Source organism: Panthera tigris, chromosome C1, assembly GCF_018350195.1.
Source record: "Panthera tigris isolate Pti1 chromosome C1, P.tigris_Pti1_mat1.1, whole genome shotgun sequence".
NCBI lineage: Eukaryota > Metazoa > Chordata > Mammalia > Carnivora > Felidae > Panthera > Panthera tigris.
Genome location: NC_056667.1, coordinates 7101187 through 7119556, shown reverse-complemented (window position 1 = coordinate 7119556; position 18370 = coordinate 7101187). Strand labels below are relative to the sequence as shown.

At 45.1% G+C, this 18370-nt stretch overlaps 1 protein-coding gene across 2 annotated transcripts in view; it reads right to left on the bottom strand.

Moving 5' to 3' along the window:
- Window positions 1–18217, bottom strand: part of UBE4B (ubiquitination factor E4B) — a 119783-nt gene extending 101566 nt beyond the window's left edge. For both annotated transcript variants that reach the window (XM_042996170.1, XM_042996168.1), the window contains exon 1: window positions 18139–18217. In XM_042996170.1, the coding sequence (XP_042852104.1) occupies window positions 18139–18162 (24 nt within the window). In that variant the 5' untranslated portion in view covers window positions 18163–18217. The remainder of the gene's footprint in view (window positions 1–18138) is intronic.
- Between the last annotated feature and the right edge of the window lie 153 nt (window positions 18218–18370).

Genomic DNA, 18370 nt, shown 5'->3' with positions numbered 1-18370 from the left:
ACGGGAGCACCGTGTCCTCCGCAAACCTCAGTTTTCCAGTCATCTGCCTCCCTTCCCACATTACTCACCCAGCTCAAACGACGTTGACTCCAAGCACAAAGCGCCTCACCGCTGTAGCACCTCTCTTCTCCAAAGGATAGCGTGACCAGGTCCGGGACCAACCCGCAAGTCAAAACCTTTGTGAAGCAAATAGTGCTTTGACCCGAATGCTTCTCACCAGCCCCAAAGTGTCGCATAGGGCAGAGGAACTCCGGGGGCTCCTGTCTAATTCTCCTTCTCAGAAGAGTCCTGGTTTGGATGGGACCATTTCAGGGTCGCCCTACATGCCTCTGACAGTCCTCCCTGTACTCCCGCGGCTCTCTTCACCGGCATACCGCCGGCCACGCTTCCTCTCCCTGAGAAAGGAAGGCGGACGGGGCAAGTTACCTCACTTCCTCCACCTGGCTGAAGAAAGCTCTCAGAAATAAAGCACAAAACTCTTGTGAAGGCCAAGTTCCAGCAATTACTAGCAAAATACACAAAATACACAAGATCTCCTACCGCCTTGGCTGCAACAGAACCAAAGACATAGCTATCAGAAACAGACCGTAAACTGTATTTTCCTAGAGGGAAGAAAAGGTTGTGGCCCTTCTAATTCTCTAATGTAATCCGGTGATTATATAATTTCCATTGCAAGTTTTCTAAACTGCAACAATCATTAATAGCAATACTTTCTGCCTGATCAATAATATGGAAAACATTAAGTAGGCGGACTGAGAACCAAAGGCATAACCTGCCTGATTACCGTAAGTACTTTCCTGAGTCACCTGTAATGCTGAAAATATTAATATTATTAGCTCAAAATAGGATCATAGCTCATAGGAATAAAGCCTTATTCTGGACTCTTCATCAACAATTGCCACTAGAACAATTTTTTTTAATTTTTTTTTTAACGTTTATTTATTATTGAGAGACGGAGAGACACAGAGCATGAGCAGGGGAGGGGCAGAGAGAGAGGAGACACAGACTCTGAAGTAGGCTCCAGGCTCTGAGCTGTCAGCACAGAGCCCGACGCGGGGCTCGAACTCACGAACTATGAGATCATGACCTGAGCCGAAGTCGGATGCTCAACCGACCGAGCCACCCGGGCGCCCCAGAACAATTTTTTTTTAAATAAACATTCCACTTGAGAGTAAAACGAAGAACCAAGCAGTGGATGATGGAAATGCTACTCTGTGGCCCCATCTTCATGAAGTCTTCTATGCGACGAGCTCTCCCGTGGCTGGCTCTGGTCACGATACTCGCCGTACCCCTTTGCAGCCGTGTTACCTCTCTCAGCCTTGGCTTCCCCGTTTAGAAGAAGGTGGTGACATAAATATTACTTACCTCGCAAGAGTCATCAGAGATAAAGGTAATGTAACATACCACCTGAATCGGTATCTTTTTATCAGTCTACAGTCTGTCTCCCCCAAGCAGGAAGTTAGCTCCAAGAGGGAAGAGACTTGATGAACCACATCCTGCCGCCTCCCCAGTAACAATGCCTAATACAGACAGTGCTCAGTAAATATTTATTGAACGAATAACAAGTGTCCACCTGACACACAGTAAACAGCTATTACTTTTTTTATGTAACTTTAGCCTCCCAGTTTTCTCCACCACTTTGCTCTTTTCCACCTTCCTTTTAGGCCCAGACACTGTTTTCCTTGGGCTTGGGGCTCTGTCTCACCCAAACAGTATGAATTCTAGCACAGCGACTAAAAATCAGCATCAGATCTATTACATGACTGTGAAACTGGCCCCAGGAGAAACTATTAGGACCAGGAGCCTGAGGCTGCCAGCGTTATACAGCAGAGAAACATCCTGAGAGTAGGACTGTTTTAATTAGATTCGGTTTTTATAAAAAGATTCTTGGGGCGCCTGGATGGCTCAGTCGATCAAGCGTCCAACTCTTGATTTCGGCTCAGGTCATGATCTCACAATTCGTTGAGTTCGAGCCCCATATCGGGCTCTGCGCTGGCAGCATGGAGCCTGCTTGGGATTCTCTCTCTCCGTCTCTCTCTCTCTCTCTTCCCCATCCCGTTTGCTCTTTCAAAATAAATAAATAAACTTAAAAAAAATTTAAAAATGATTCTTGCAACTACAATGTTATGCCCTCACCAAAAAGATCCCAAGTGATAGAAAGAGACGGTCTGGGCCCCACCCTCGTCTTTGATCCCGCCTGGTTAAACCGACAAGACCAAATGGCAGCTACTTCTGACACTATTCCATACAATGGATTCTAGTCCATGAAAGGGACCAAGTGAAACAGACAGCATTAAATATTTTTACAGAATTGTTTAAAACCCAGGTATAAGGAAAGTTTCTTAAATCGACTCACAAAATAATGATTGCTGAAACCGAAGTGTAAATTCTTCTGGAAGAGGGTTCACACGTTTCCTCTAATCTCTACCAAAGCTCTATATTCACACGCACTCTGAACCCTAAAGCCGGTGTTCCAGAAGAGCTATATACAACAGTGTCCAGAAAGCGTGCTCTTTCGGGGAGAGAAAAATACTCATCTGGCCACTACGTGTCCATCAAGTTCTTGGTGTGAATAAAGATTTCCTTCCTAACGTGGACTGTTCGTGTTAACTTCCTCCTGCAGGTTATGATCAGCCCCCTGCCAATACTAACAAGCCCTTTTTAAAATCAGAAATGATGGAGCGCGTGGCTGGCTCAGGCAGTTAAGTGTCCGACTTCGGCTCAGGCCATGATGTCACGGTTCGTGAGTTCAAGCCCCGCGTCGGGCTCTGTGCTGACAGTTGGGAGCCTGGAGCCTGCTTCGGATTCTGTGTCTCCCTCTCCCTCTGCTCATGCTCTGTCTCTCTCAAAAATAAATAAATGTTAAAAAAAATTTAAAAAGAAAAAAAAGAAGTGATGGGGGGGGGGGCTGGCTGGCTCAGTCAGTGGAGCCTGCGACTCTTGATCTGAGAGTCATGAGTTCAAGCCCCACGTTGGGTATGGAGCCTACTTAAAATAACAAAAAAATTTTTTTAATTTCTTAAATAAATAAATAAGATAAAAAAACAGTCACATTTTCACAGAACCCTCTCGTCCCAGGATAGGTGAATGTGCTTGTCACTATAGGTAACAACATCACACAAAAAAGATGGAGAGGTATCCACCCCATGGGACACCTCTACGAGCATTTTCTGCCACACGGCATTCACTTAAAATTCTCCCACTCATAACCCATTCTAATCGTAAGATCTCAGGGCAAAAGACTGCTTTATTCACATTACCCTAGACCACAATTCACCAAACTTTCTTGAATGTGAGGACGTCTGTACGAAGCAAAAACAAATGAACAAACCAGAGCCCTTCCAGATGACCCCCTCACCTGCCCCAAGTTGTCCTGGAGGGAAAAAAAACCAAAAAACAATGTGGCACTTCTTTTGATGAGACTCCATGGAAATGATATCTGATCTGTACTGATCATAAGTAAAAGATTAACTAATGTAAAAGGAAAAGGTTCATTAATTAATCATTATTCATCAAACACAAACATACACAGGCTGTCACACGTTAGCATCCTAAGACAAAATGCCATAAACGATAATCTAAATATCGACTATACGTAACTGGTGTTCAAAGCTCAACGGGGGCTATAATTTTTTTTTAACTGGCCCACAAAATAATTACCGCCAAAGCAAAGTGTCAATTCCTCTGGCAGATCTATATACAATATGGAAAAAGTGGCTGTTGGGGATTTTCTTTAATTTTTAGCATTTTTTTCCCATCATCCTGTCTCAAAAAAAAATTTACTGTCTGCTTTTTTCTGGTTGTTCACATCATTCACTACCCTAAACATGACAATTTTATCAGTAAATCAAATCACACATAGAAAGTTCTACTGAATTGATTACAAAGGTTGCTAGATATTTTTAAATTTTCCTCCAATTTCCATTTCTTTCTCAGAAATAGGTTTTCCCCATTAGGCCATCCATATCATACAGAACTTTTCTAGTTCTAACATGAAATGTACTTTATTATTTCTGAAAACTGATCATCTGTACATGATTATTTTTGGTCAGTCATATTACCTGACTGGCCAGCACAGATTAAGTATTTACAAAGAAACACTAACATTTTAAAAAACTAGGCTTTGGATGACATCTTTTTTTATTTAAAAATTTTTAAATGTTAAAAGCAACACGTGTTGCAGGGTTTTGGGTTTTTTTTTTTCCTTTTTTTTTTTTTTCTTTTTTTTTTTTAAGTAGGCTCCACACCCCAAATGGAGCTTGAACTCACGACCCTGAGATCAAAAGTCACACACTCTACTAACTGAGCCTGCCAGGCACCCCATACGGTTTTAGTTTTAAAACAATTCATAGTTCCAAAAAGAAGTGTTTCTACTATAAAAGTACGACCAAAATACATACCATACTGGGTATGTATCAAAAATCTTGATTCTTAAAGTGAATCTGTTGGATGAAGTGAAATAAGTTATCCAAAGATTGCAAATCACATATGTGTAGAAAATTGTTCAGCATCTCAAGAAACGCTATTAATGACGTCGCATTACAGTCAGACACATACTAACATTTTCTCCGTAAGGACGTGAACATCTCTGTTGGTTGAGTTTTCATATGGTCTTCTATAATCTTGGGCCGAGTCAGACTCTTCCCAGACATATATCTACCTGCACAGAGAAAGCCACGACAGAGCAGGACCAGCTACAGAACCGGCCTGGCGTCAAATGAAAACACAGGGCGCCTGGCTCAAAATGTATTAAGAATTCCGAGACAGCAGCAGGCAAAGCATGAAGCCACGTATGCCTTAAACCATCTAACTGTAGGTCACATGCCCGTGACGTCCACCCTGGTGACAAGTATAGACACAGATCTGACAGAAGACCCTGACCTGATAGGATTCTAGAAGAATGCCTGGCAGATTATAGGTACTCACTATGATCCGCCTGGAAATCCTAGGAGCTTGGCTCCCAAAAAGACCCATGAAAACAAAGCGCTATCTCATTTAGTCAGAACATTTAACTAATTAAATTACCATGACACTAGTACACGTCTAGAATCTATACCTAACACCGACAGGGCACAAAGGAACAACGTGCACTGGATACATTTCACAGTGTTTAATTCGAAAGCTAATTAAGGGGCGCTCCGTCGGTTAAGTGTCGGACCCTTGATTTTCGCTCAGGTCCTGATCTCGCGGTTCAAGCCCCGCATCAGGTTCTGCGCTGACAGAGTGGAGCCTGCTTGGGATTCTCTCTCTCCCTCTCTCTCTGCCCACCCCCCGCTTGCGCTCTAAATAAAGAAATAAACATTTTAAAAAAAGAAGAAAAAGAAAGCTAATTAAGTCAAGGCCCAGCACTTCTTAATGCCAGGACTCAAAGGACACCTCTCTTCTCAGCCTGACTACTGTCTTCAAAGAATTAGACAAGATGAAAAGATACAGCAGCTGGTGAGCAGTTAACACGATGACATCCAATTCAGAGATTCCTCCCCACCACCTCCCCAGCCCTGCAGGACCAGCAGGCCCTTCAGAAGACAAAGTCAGTCATCTGGTTTGGGTAGACTGCACCACCTCGGGTTTTATTTCGTAGGGCTGGTATGTGACGTTTCCTCCCGAGACTCCTCAGGTCCTGTCTGCACAGCACCCCCCTGCTTTCAAACCTCCTGGCTCCACCTTCACCCCCAGGACCTTGAGGCCACCTGATCACTCCAGATTCTAGAAAAAGGGAGGAGAAGGCCCGACAGGTGACAATAGAATCGCTTAATACTGAGTGAGGAGAGACTTCAGGAAGTGTAAGGGGTAGAGGGCGAAAATTCCAACCCAACCTTTCGCACAAGCCAGGGCCTGTGCGCTAAGAGTAGCCAGTAACGTGCTGCCTGTTACGTTCTTGGCATTCTTACAGGCATACCTCGCTTTCCTGCACTCCCGCTTCCCTGCATTTTGCAGACACGACGTTTTTACAAATTGGTGGTTTGTGGCAACCTTGCATCGGGCAAGTCTCTCGGTGTCGTTTTGCCAACAGCATTTGCTCACTTTGCCTCTCTGTGTCACATTTTGGTAATTCTCGCACCATTTCAAACTTTTTCATTATTATTATAGTTGTTATGGGGAGCCATGAGCGGTGATTATGACTCACTGAGAGCTCAAACGATGGTGAGCATTTTTTTAGCGATAAGGTATTTTTAAATTCAGGTGATACATCTTTATGCTACATTTACGTACATATAAATATACATTTCATGCTATCACACACCTAGCAGACTACAGTAAAGTGTAAACGTAACTTTTATATGCACGGAGAAACCAAAAAACGCACGTGACTTGCTGTATTCTGATATCTGCTCTATTAGAGTGGTCTGGAGTGAACCCTGCGGTATCTCGGGAGGTATGCTGTGCATGCAAAGGGTTTGTTAGATTGTCATATGGGCACCAACTGAAGTTCTAATTATGTACGGTTCAATCTGACTCCAGGAGAGAGAACTGATATGTCCCAGGAACCTACTCTGCCCAGGGCAGTGTGCTAGACTTTACATATGGCTGCAATTAATGTGAAGCACAGTGCCATGAGATAGGAATTCACACCCCAGCTTCACCAGCTGAAGGAGCTGAGGCTCAGAAGGTACTTTGCCCAGCATCATCCAATTGGTGGGTCTGCCTAAAACCCACGTTTCTCTGACTGTGAATGACATTCTGTCGATAAGGTTTCTTCCGAGTGCCTCCCTTTAGCTAACGCAATTTCACGCAGCAGCAACAGAAAACGATTACGACACGAGAAATGGGAGTCACGAAAAGACAGCTTGTATTCAATTCCTGCACTGGACAAATATTTATTGCGGGCCACTTTGTGCCAAGCCCTGTGCTGAGAGCTGGATAAAAACCAGTGAAGGGCAGTCAGGAGCTTATGTTGCAATAGTTGGTCGGCTGGGCCAACAGACGATTCCAGTGCAGTGTGATTAGCGTTAGGAGAGAAGAGAGTTTCATGAAACACCTTTTTCTGTTGTCCCTGCTTCTCCCCGGCTCCTCCTCCTCCAGCTTCTGCAGACTCTCAGTGGTGCAGAGGGCTGGGGGGGGGGGGGGGGTTGCATATCTGGCTATGTCTGGTACATTGTAAAACCTTTCAGATCAGCAAATACCCAGCCCTATCAGATTTTTCACCATCTCCAGTGTTTCCTCAGTGTTTCTAATGATGTCTACAATCGATTTCAAAAGAATGAATTTTCACAGAGTTTGCCCAGAGTAAGAAACAACTGAAACATGTATCCTCACCACAGAATTTTCTCAATGTCAAAACTCCTGACCATCGCTAAAGCCTAACTCGATCCTTCCTCCCAGACCTTCTCGCTCTGACTTTCCCCAGCCAGCAGTAAGTGCCCCCTGACGGCAGTCCCTCTCCGTAAATATCTACGGGAGCACTTGAACTCCAGCTGCCTGTGTCCCTGTCTCCCCACTGGAGTGTGAGCTCGCTGAAGCAAAAGACTGGGTCTTAATCATATTCGAGGCCGTATCTCTACTTGTGTATCCCTCAGTATCTAGTAAATATCCCACCTATACTTGTTGAAAGTAAACAAAGGGAATTAACAATATTTTACCATCTACATATCTGCCACTCTTATTTTTTTATTAAAGCTTTTAAAAATCAACTATAATACGATCTAGTGTTCCTCTGATTACGGTTCAAGATTGATATGTGAAACTCTTCAGGTCCAAAACACCCTGCTAGGGATAATACACAAAATCTCACCTCTGTGCCTCCACTTCCTACTTCAGGGAAAGAAAGGAACTGAGTAAACACTGAATAAATAAAGCGATTGGTGATTATAACCGAGAACAGTAAAAGATAAAATAAAAAAAAAAAAATTTTTAACATTTATTTATTATTGAGAGACAGAGAGACCCAGAGCGTGAGCAGGGGAGGGGCGGGGGGAGACACAGAATCCGAAGCAGGCTCCAGGCTCTGAGCTGTCGGCACAGAGCCTGACGCGGGGCTCGAACTCACAAACTGCGAGATCATGACCTGAGCTGAAGTCAGTCGCCCAACCAACCGAGCCACCCAGGCGCCCCAAAGATAAAATTTTTAAAGACGGGCTCACCAAATATTTTCTTCCCACTTCTTAAACCCATGACGTCTACCGTCTATACAGGGCTCCTCAGCCCATCCCTAAAGCCTATGCCTCACTCTTGAGCTCTCTATTCTCTCCTCCCACTCTCCCATTCCCTCTTGAACCTATTCACCAGCAATGAAACCGGTCCTGTCAAAGTCACCAATGACCTCCACGTTGCCAAATCCTATCGTCAAGGTCTGGTCCTCCACTAACTTACTTTATTGACATTAAACAGAGTTGAACACTCCCCTCTCCTCCTGGATGCCAGGACTGCACGCTCTCTTGACCTTCCTCCGACCTCAGGGGCTGTCCCCTATCGGTCCTTTTCCGGGTCCCGTTTATCTCCTCCCCACCTCTAAATGCTGGAGCAGCTCAAGGCTCAGCCCTCTCACCTCCTCTCTTCTCCATTTATGTTCACTCCCCACGTAATCTGTCCATTCTCATGATTTTAATACGGACACATCCTGATTGGTATCCCCAACTCCAACCTCCTTCTTGAGCTGCAAACCCAACATACGTCAACAAGCAACTCAACATCTCTACGTGGAAAACTGATAAACAATAAAACCATAATACGACTGAAACATAACTTAGTTTCTCCCTCCAATCTTCTTTCAATTTTCCTCATTTCAGTACACAACAACCCCATTTTTCAAGCTGTGTAGGTTAAGACTCTTGATATGACTATGGTAGAGATTGCTAGTTGCCTCCTAATTACACATTCAGCCAACATTTGGTTGTGGCCACGTGACTAAGTTCTGGCCAAGAAGGTATAAGCAGTCACGTGCGATACTTTGGGATCACGTCCTTAAGGGATAGGAACATGCTCTTTCCCCCTTTAGTCCCCAAGTACTGGAACGCAGACGTGCGCATAGATGCCGGAGCCGCCATACCGGACTACGAGCCAGAAGCATCATACTGAGGACGATAGAGTACGAAACAAAATGAGTCTGGCTCCCTAGTAATCATGAAATTACTAAACCAGCTTCTCAACCACCTACTCAGATTTTTACTTGACAGAAAAATAAGCTTCTATCTTGTTTAAGCCATTATTATTTTGGATCCCTGGGCTGCAGCAGCCAAACCGATATCCTAACTGACGCACAGAATTTGGAATCTGGAAGGAATCAACCTAAATAGACTATAAATATGTGGCAATGGCTTGGAGGTCAGCAAGGGCACAGATATTGCAGGACAGGAGGTTGGTAACTCTTAGTAGAGCACAACAAAATATTTAGTAAAACCTGTGACATCTTCGAAAATCGGCTGTGTGCCAATATGGCTGATAATTCTAGGGAAACTGGTCAAACAATTCACAATTTGGGTGCTTATTGGCTTCTTGCCACTTTCTAAGCAAGAAGTCCCACAAGAATGAGACAGATTCAAGCTACAAGTTGCCGATCTGCATGCAGAGATAAAAGGGAATATGGGTCTGCCTAAGGTATGTCTACGGCCTACAGTCAAAATCTACTCAGTCTGGTAATTCGGGGGCTAAATCAGGTTGAAAAAGCCAACTCCTTCAGTATCCAGCAGGAAACAAGCAGGAGAAACTGTTCATCCCCAGGAAGGGGACGTTCTCCAATGACCCGTCCCCAGAGGAAAACACATATTGAAAAAGCACCACAGAGGGCAAGGGACAAGGGAGTTCCTCCAAGAGAGCGGACCAAGGGCTGCTAAATGGGCAGTCGGGAACTCCTACCACCGCCAAGGCAGAAGTCCTCACAACGTGGCCTGCCAAGAGCTAACAATGGCTATGAACCGGTGAAGGGTCTGTACTTCCCGTGCTTCCCGTTTCTGAACTGGAGTTTTATTTCCATCGTCCTAACCGACTCAATCAGAGTCCATAACTGGGGGGGTGAGGGGAGGCAGTAGACATCTTGTATTCAATCTAAAGGTTCTTGGACTGTATATGAACCAGCCAGAGGTTCTGGGCTCAGAAGCTTACTGAGGGCTGTCTCCTTTGGAAAGGTGCAGAGTGTGTGTGTTCAAGATTTGGGAAGAAGGGTCTGGAAAGAATGGCCTGCACTGTTCTCCCCTTCTAACATCAGAGAACTTTTAGGTGAACACACAGCTACCCAGGAGAACCTGTATTTCTCACTTCCCAGCAAGGAGCTGTGGCCATGTGACTGAGGCCAGTCACATGCAATGAGCTGTGGCCAATGGGCGGTGGGGGAGGCTGAGCAGAAGTGATCGTGTAGCTTCCAAGCTGTGCCATTCAAGAGAAGGAACGGGACTCCCTGCCCCTCTCCTCTTCCCTCTGCTAGGACGCACACACGCACAGACCAAAAGATGGAACCCTATGTTAGGCAAATTGGTACAACGAGACAGTAGGCACCTGGGTCACTAACGAACATAAAGCTGCCTCAGCAGCCCCGGCCTCCTCCCCAGACTCCCATTTGGAGAGAAATAAACATCGATCTGGTGTACAAAGCTGCTATTTCAGGTCTCTGTTACAACGAACGGTCTGCCCGATGATATCCTGACTCACCCGGCCACTCTCGACTCCGCTCTCACGCCCCACGTCCACCCCATCACTCAGTTCCAGGGGTTCCACCCACAAGATATGTGACAAGCCACTTCTTCACACTCACCCTGTCCTGGGATTCCTGTGATGGCCCAACTTTCTCTCTGTTTCCACTTTCTCTCTATGTCAATGCACTTATCAGCATACGATTCTAGGGTGCCTGGGAGGCTCAGTTGGCTAAGCGTCCAACTTCGGCTCAGGTCGTGATCTTGCGGTTTGTGAGTTCGAGCCCCACATCGGGCTCTGTGCTGACAGCTCTGAGCCTGGAGCCTGTTTCGGATTCTGTGTCTCCCTCTCTCTCTGCCCCTAACCCACTCACATTCTGTCTCTGCCTCTCTCTCAAAAATAAATAAACACTAAAAAAAAAAAAAAAAAAAAACCAAAAAACCCAGCATACAATTCTTTTAAAACATAAATCAGGGGCACCTGGGTGGCTGGCTCAGTCACCCAGGTTGAGCCGTCTGACTCTTGATTTTGCTTAAGTCATGATCCCAGAGTCATGGGATCAAGCCCCAAACTGCCTGCTTGAGATTCTCTCTCTCTCTCCCCTTCTGCCCCTCTCCTGCTCATGTGTGCTCTCTCTCTCTAAAAATCATATATATCTTTTTTAAATAACAAATATTTGGGGCGCCTGGGTGGCTCAGTCAGTTAAGCAACTGACTTCTGCTCAGGTCATGATCTCATAGTTCATGGGTTCGAGCCCTGTGTCAGGCTCTGAGTTGACAGCTCAGAACCTGGAGACTGCTTCGGATTCTGTGTCTCCTTCTCTCTCTGTTCCTCCCCTGCTTGTTCTCTGTCTCTGTCTCTCAAAAATAAATAAATGTTAAAAAAAATTTAAATAACAAATATTTGCTTTTTTAAATAAATATATATATTTTTAATAAATAAAAAAATAAAATATAAATCAGAATGAAACACCTGGTTGGCTCAGTTGGTGGAGCATGCAACTCTTGATCTCGGGGTCATGAGTTCTAGCCCCACACTGGACACAGAGATTAGTTTAAAAAAATAAAATTAGGGGCGCCTGGGTGGCTCAGTCGGTTAAGTGTCTGACTTCGGCTCAGGTCATGATCTCAAGGTTCGTGAGTTCAAGCCCTGCGTCAGGCTCTGTGCTGACAACTCAGAGCCTGGAGCCTGTTTCAGATTCTGTGTCTCCCTCTCTCTCTCTGACTCTCCCCCGTTCATGCTCTGTCTCTGTCTCAAAAATAAATAAACGTGAAAAAAATTTAAAAAAAATTAAAGTAAAAAAGAAAAAAACAACCCTAAGTCATAAAGTAAGACCCATGAAGGCAGGGAATTCTGCCTATATTTTTCACTGTGTATATCCTCATGTTCTAGAGCAATACTGGGCATATATCATATTCCACCAGATTTAAGACGTCACTGATTGTAAGCTGCACTATTATTTTTTGCACCGCCAAGAAAAAAAATACTGCCCATTAAACCACGACAAAATGACTTAACAACAGACCGGGACAGAGCCGTAAACAGTTGCACCAGCCTCCCATTGCTTTGAAATTTCTTTCGGAGGGAGGTGCAGGGTCTCCGACCTTCAGCTGCATTGCCTAGGTGTGCAAGGCAATCCTTCTCACCGTACGTTCAACTTCAAAATGTGGCACAGCTTCACAAACCTATGGGCCGCCGCTTCTCTAAAGCTCCCTAACGCCCTCGGTTGGGGCTCTGCAATAAAACACAGGATCGTGGTCATTCCTCCCACAGCAAACATTTTCTTTACTCCTGTATTGACACCCCACAGATGTTGCCATTCCTCTCTGCATACAAAGTAACATTTGCTTTTACTGCTGATCAAAGTGTGAGTTTGGGGAAGGCATTTAAAACGGCAACTAAATTTAAGGCCGGTAGCACTCAACCGAAGGGGCAGTAACATAAACAGGTACGACCAGGTTTGCACATAAACAGGAAATGACGACTGTGTCACACCTGCCACCTGGCCGACGCAGGTCATACCATCAGAAGAAGCATCCCAGTTTCAAAGACGTTAAAACGTGAAGGGGAACAAAAAGGGGGTAGGGAGGGCATCTCACGGTTGACTCAGCCCCACGTGTAAGAACTCAAATTTATGCTGTTAGAATGACTGACAACTTCTGCTACTGGGCCCTAGCTCAGCAGGCTCCAGCCACACTGTGCCTCCTTGCCGTGCTGGCAGCAGACCAAGGATGTGCCCCTGGTTCCTGCCGTTCCTTGTACCTGGGAACACTCTTCCCCCCCAGATGGCTCCCTATCATCCCTAAAAAATTTTTTTTTTACTTTTTAAATGATTATTTATTTTTGAGACAGAGTGTTAGCGAGGGAAGGGCAGAGAGAGAGGGGGAGACACTGAATCCGAAGCAGGCTCCAGGCTCTGAGCTGGCAGCGCAGAGCCCGACGCGGGGCCCAAACTCGAGAACAGGGAGATCATGACCTGAGCCAGAGTCGGACGCTCAACCGACTGAGCCGCCCAAGAGCCCCATGTCATCCCTACAATTTCTATTCAAAAGCCACCTCCTAAAACTGCATACGCTCCACATCCCCACTACTCTCCACCCCTTTTGCCCATTTGGTTTCTCTTCATAGGCTCATCACCAAATGACATCCCCTGTGGAACCAGCTGTCTATGATGTTTCCTCCCACTGGAAGTTCCATCCAGGCAGGGCTCCTGTGGTGTCTACCACGCGGCAAGTAAACAGTAAATATGGTTCAATGAGCTGCTTTCGGGAAGACACCTCCACCTAGACATACTGTAAGCACCTTGTGGGAAAATGCACTCTGTACCAAGCAAAGGCCCGAAGACCCAAGAGCCTCCCATCAGAAGTCTTGCTGTCTTCTTCCCCTACGAGAACACAGGGGCATTTTGATGAGCTCCACTCTTAGCAATAACTGGGGCAATAACTCCAAAGGGACAGTTAAAATGCTGTAAAGATTACAAACTTGCTCAGATTATTTCTGTGTTGGAGGTAGTTTAGTAAAGGAATTGGGAACTCTGGAGTCAGGGGGCGCCTGGGTGGCTCAGTCAGTTAAGCGTCTGTCTTGGGCTCAGGTCATGAACTCGTGGTTCATGGGTTCGAGCCCCGCGTCGGGCTTTGTGCTGACAGCGCCCGCTTTGGATTCTCTGTCTCCCTCTCTCTCTGTCCTTCCACGGCTATTGTACTCTATCTCTCAAAAATAAATAAATAAACATTAAAAAAAAAAAAAAAAAAAAAGAACTCTGGAATCAGACCCTGGATTAGAAATCCAGGGTTCTGCCACTTCCTAGCTCTATGTCTTTCAGCAAGTTAACTGAATTCCTACTAGTCTCAACTTTCTTATCTGTAAAATGGGGTGACATTACCAACCTTGCTGAGCAAGTTAAGTGCTTAGCACATATTAAGCACTGAATAAATGTTAGCTGATATCATAACCATTCTCTGTCCCTTGATTAAGATGAACAAAAAGAGTGGAGAAGGGACCCGGGAGGATACATCCCACTTTCCTCCCAGGCTTGAGGAAGAATCCTCATTATAAAGTGAGTGGCAGCAATGATCTATTGTGGGGGAAAAGTAAGCTTAGGTTCTGAGGCCTGTTACAAAGAAAGAAAAGATCAAAGAGACAGAGATGTCAGAGTAGAAAGGCTGGGGTGGGGGTCTCTCTATGTTGACTCATCTTTCAATGGTCCAAATACCTGTTTGCTCCTTGTCTGGAATTCCTTAGCCCCCCCCCCCGCCCAATCCATCCTTCTCTCAAGCCAGAAACCAAAGAATCAGCTTCTTCTCTCCTCCCCCACCCCCGCCTCCTTTCTATCAATCCGATCACTGCAACTCCAAGCGCGTTAACTTAGATCCTCAGCATTTCTGGGGTCTGCCCTCCTCCACCCCCACTGCCAATGCCTCCCTTCGACTCCCACTCCTCACTGCTAGGCAGCAACACCAGCCTCCTCGTCTGGCCCCCCGGCCTGCGGCCACCTTCTTCCAACCCACTTTTACACCCCTTGCCAGTTATCCTTCTAACCTCTTACCATTTCTCAAAGACTTCTTGCAGTCTTACTGCGGAAGTTCAAACTCCTAGGTACTTCTGAAAACCCTCCAAGATCTGGTGCTGGGCCACCTGCAACCACGCGACCCCCCCCCCCTCAGCAAACTCCTGTCCCCAGTCCCACTACTGCTCACTTTTTTCCTGGGCTCCCCAGTCTCCCTGCCATTGCCTGGCAACCACTGCTCAGCCTTATCCTGAAAGTCTTCACTACTACACTGCCCTAGCAGGGGTCCCTTCTTGTTTTTCTTGACGCCTTGTGCATCCCTCCACACCAGTACTTAGCACCCTGTACTGTAACTGCTGGATTCCTATTTATCTTTACCTCCATCCCCATCCCCCGGTTAAATCATAATTTCTTCCGGAAAAACGACTGTCTTGTTTTCTTTCCTAACATACCTAATGCATCTCTGGGAATACACGGCATCTTTAAAAAAAAAAAAAATGTTTCCTGAGTGAACCATTTTGGAGGCGCATGATAAAAACAGTCAGTACCAAAAAGACCGTCAACTCGATCACCGCATGAATGCATTCATGAAAAACAACACTTCTACAGAAGAACTATGTAGATCAAGCATGTTAGTAGGACACGTGTATGGAAGCTGCAGTGACTTTATTGCCAGTTGTCAGGCAATAAAATGTAGTAGAAAGAGCTTTCAGATCGGGCACCTCGGGTCTGAATTCCAACTCTGTCACCTTCGAAGCCAGGTCACTACGGACAAGTCAGTGAACCTAAATCTCAGCTGCCTCACCTGTAAAATAAGGAAAAGGTAAGGACTGCTTGACGGCACGGCTTTGTTTTGTTTTTGTTTCTTGAGAAAGAGAGCCAGGGAGAGAGAGACAGAGACAGAATCCCAAGCAGGCTCTGCCCTGACAGAACGGGGGTCTGAACTCACGAACCATGAGATCATGACCTGAGCCGAGATCAAGACTGGGACACTCAAGGGACTGAGCCACCCGGGCGCCCCTCGGTCACACGGTTTTATTTAAGGAGACAGTGTTTGTCAAGTGCCTGGCACTGAGCAGGCTTCTAAGGCTGTTAATAGACGCTGGTCCCTTTCCACCCAAAGAGCACTGCTAAAAAGTGCACGATCACATATTCTGCATTTGGGAAGGAAGACTTACTTACCCCTCTTCCAAAACCTTGACCACACCCTAACTATCCCAGCCAGCCATCTTGAAGATGAACTAGGTCATAAAGAAGATTTAGCATCCCCCCCCCGCAAAAAAAAGAATGAAAGAAAAGGAAAAAGCAAATCATCTCAATGCAACTTCATCACTATAGTTGAAAACAGGTTAAAATACCTGCCCTGCCCTACGCATAGCATCATCTTGGCATATGGAACACAAGTCTGAGTAGTGTACGGACGGAATGTAATGTAAATAATGAAGGCTTGGAATGTAGGTTCCTGAAGGGAATGAACTTAGTCATGGATCTATGCTCTATGGAGTAGAGAAAACTCTGTTTTCCAGAGACTGTATTCTCACACATTTCCATTTGGTTAAGATGTAAAACTCTGCCTTACCTGATTTCCTAATTCAGCCTGAAAGATCACTGTCTTACCTGTTTTCACCCTGAGATGTATGTTTGCATTTTCAGCAATATAAATGTATTACTTTCTATACTTTCTAACATTCAAATGAATGTCCCCTATCATATCTGTGACAAGAGTTTCCACCAAGAGAGTAACAATACAAGGCAAAAATTCTGGAAATGTCTTGGGACATTGTTCACTTAATCCCAGAATTAAGGAAATGGATTAACAACAACAACAAAAAAGAAACTTAAGATTTTTTTTTCCCCCAAAAAACTTTGTTCCAGCTTCCACTGAGAGTATATTAACAGCTACCGAACGGTTCCTCTGCGTTCAGGCCACCTAACTGTCGAATATAACTTTATGTTGATTTAATATTAGTAAATTTAAGTTTTCACATTTATTTCAACATTCTTTTGAACCTGAAAAATGCTTTTCTGATCTCCTCCCACCATGATTACATTTGTTCCTCTGTGGCCACAAAAAAGTTACAACTTCCTCAAGAACTGGGTAAAGTGAAGTACCACCGTTCAGATTATACGGTGCTTCATTTGTTTGAAAACAATTTCTGGGTGAAATCTCCAGTATGACGATTCAGAGAACGTCACAAAAAAAATAATTTCGGGAAGCAAAGGACTACTAAAAACATAAACGTTTTGCCTTCAGAGACATTACCCATTAACACTGATGTTAAAGAAAGGGGACACGGGAGGGGTGGTAAAAATTACCTAAAACAGAGTGCCTCTAAGGGATCTCTTGAGAGTTACCACCCCAAGGAAGGAAACTGTTCAATATTCTTCTAATTTTAGTTACGATTGCATTCCTGACGTATTTGAGAAAATAAGAGTCAGTAACACAGAATGAGCCATCCTGACTTTCCAAACAGCCAAGGAGCATGACCCACAAAATTATTTGTTTTCGTTCCTAGCTGACACTCGAACTCACCTCTTGCATGCTGCATCCCTGGAGAACTGTAGTCCCTAACTAAATATATTGACTACGCTAGCTGAAACTAAAGCATGTATGTTTTATAGCACAGCCAACCTGATGGATAGCTACTTTCACTGTAGGAAAGTGTTATATGAACGAGTGAAAGAAACGAGGAGGTATGCTGAAGAGAGGGAGGCCAGCAGGGATCCTGAAGGGGAAGCTCCCAATTTGTAAAAAGGAAGGGATAGAAGTCAGTAGGATCACAGAAAATTCCTGGTACCCTAATTGCCACCGTTTTTAGGACAACCTTATTAAATGATCTCTAAAACATCAAGAAAGGGATCTGTAAGACTCCTTCCAGAAATGATAATGGGAGTTTAAAAGTCATTTCCTTCCATTTGCTTCCTGCACAGAACACAAGTTAGAAAGGGCCAAAAACTGGAGAAAGGCAGAATGAAAGCGAAGTATGCCAGAGGTCACTAGTACCTGTTAAATTGCAGAATTTAACTGGAATTCACTGAGCTTGTTAGATGTATATTTTGTTAAATACCAAAGAATCTGTCTGTAGGCCACCCCCAAACACAGACGTCTGTTTAATCAACTTATGCAATGCAACAGCCACACGTACCTGGGATTTCAAATACTGCCTTTAAAAACACACACCCAGACGTTCTAATTCCACCCGAAATTATTTTCTTAAATCTCTGCAGTGAGGCGCGCGTGCACGCACACATTAACTTGATGTAAATGTAGCCTTTCTTGCCTAAACACCCCGAGGAAAAGAATAAACGCCTCAATGTGCTCTCCTCTTCTTTCAGACCCTAAAAGCCTCGAAAAGAAGCAAATGGAGTTCAGAATGAAGAAAGAGAGCAAGATAATACGGGAGAACACAACCAGAGACCCACTCAGGGACCCGTTTTATTCTTGGAAAATGTCATCTCCATTCCTTCCCCAAGCCCAAAGGCCAGGCACCACTGGCGCAATACCTTCCTTGTCCAAAGCGCCAAAGAGTTGCCAACTAATCTCCCAAGGTGTCCCCCAACCTCCTCACCTCATCAGCGCTCAGCTCCTCCATTGCTTTTCTCTTAATGGTGAAAGGCGTTAGGGAGAGATCCTTCTGTTCTTGTGACCAGGGCGGGAGGAGAGTGGAAGGTGTCTATCGGGCTGTCTGGTCCCCCGAATGGGGGAGGTTTCAGAATTGCATAGTCAGAGGTTAAAAAATAAGAACACGAGAGGCACTGAACCGCCCTGGCGTCGGTCACTCCAATCGCCCCAGAGCCTCC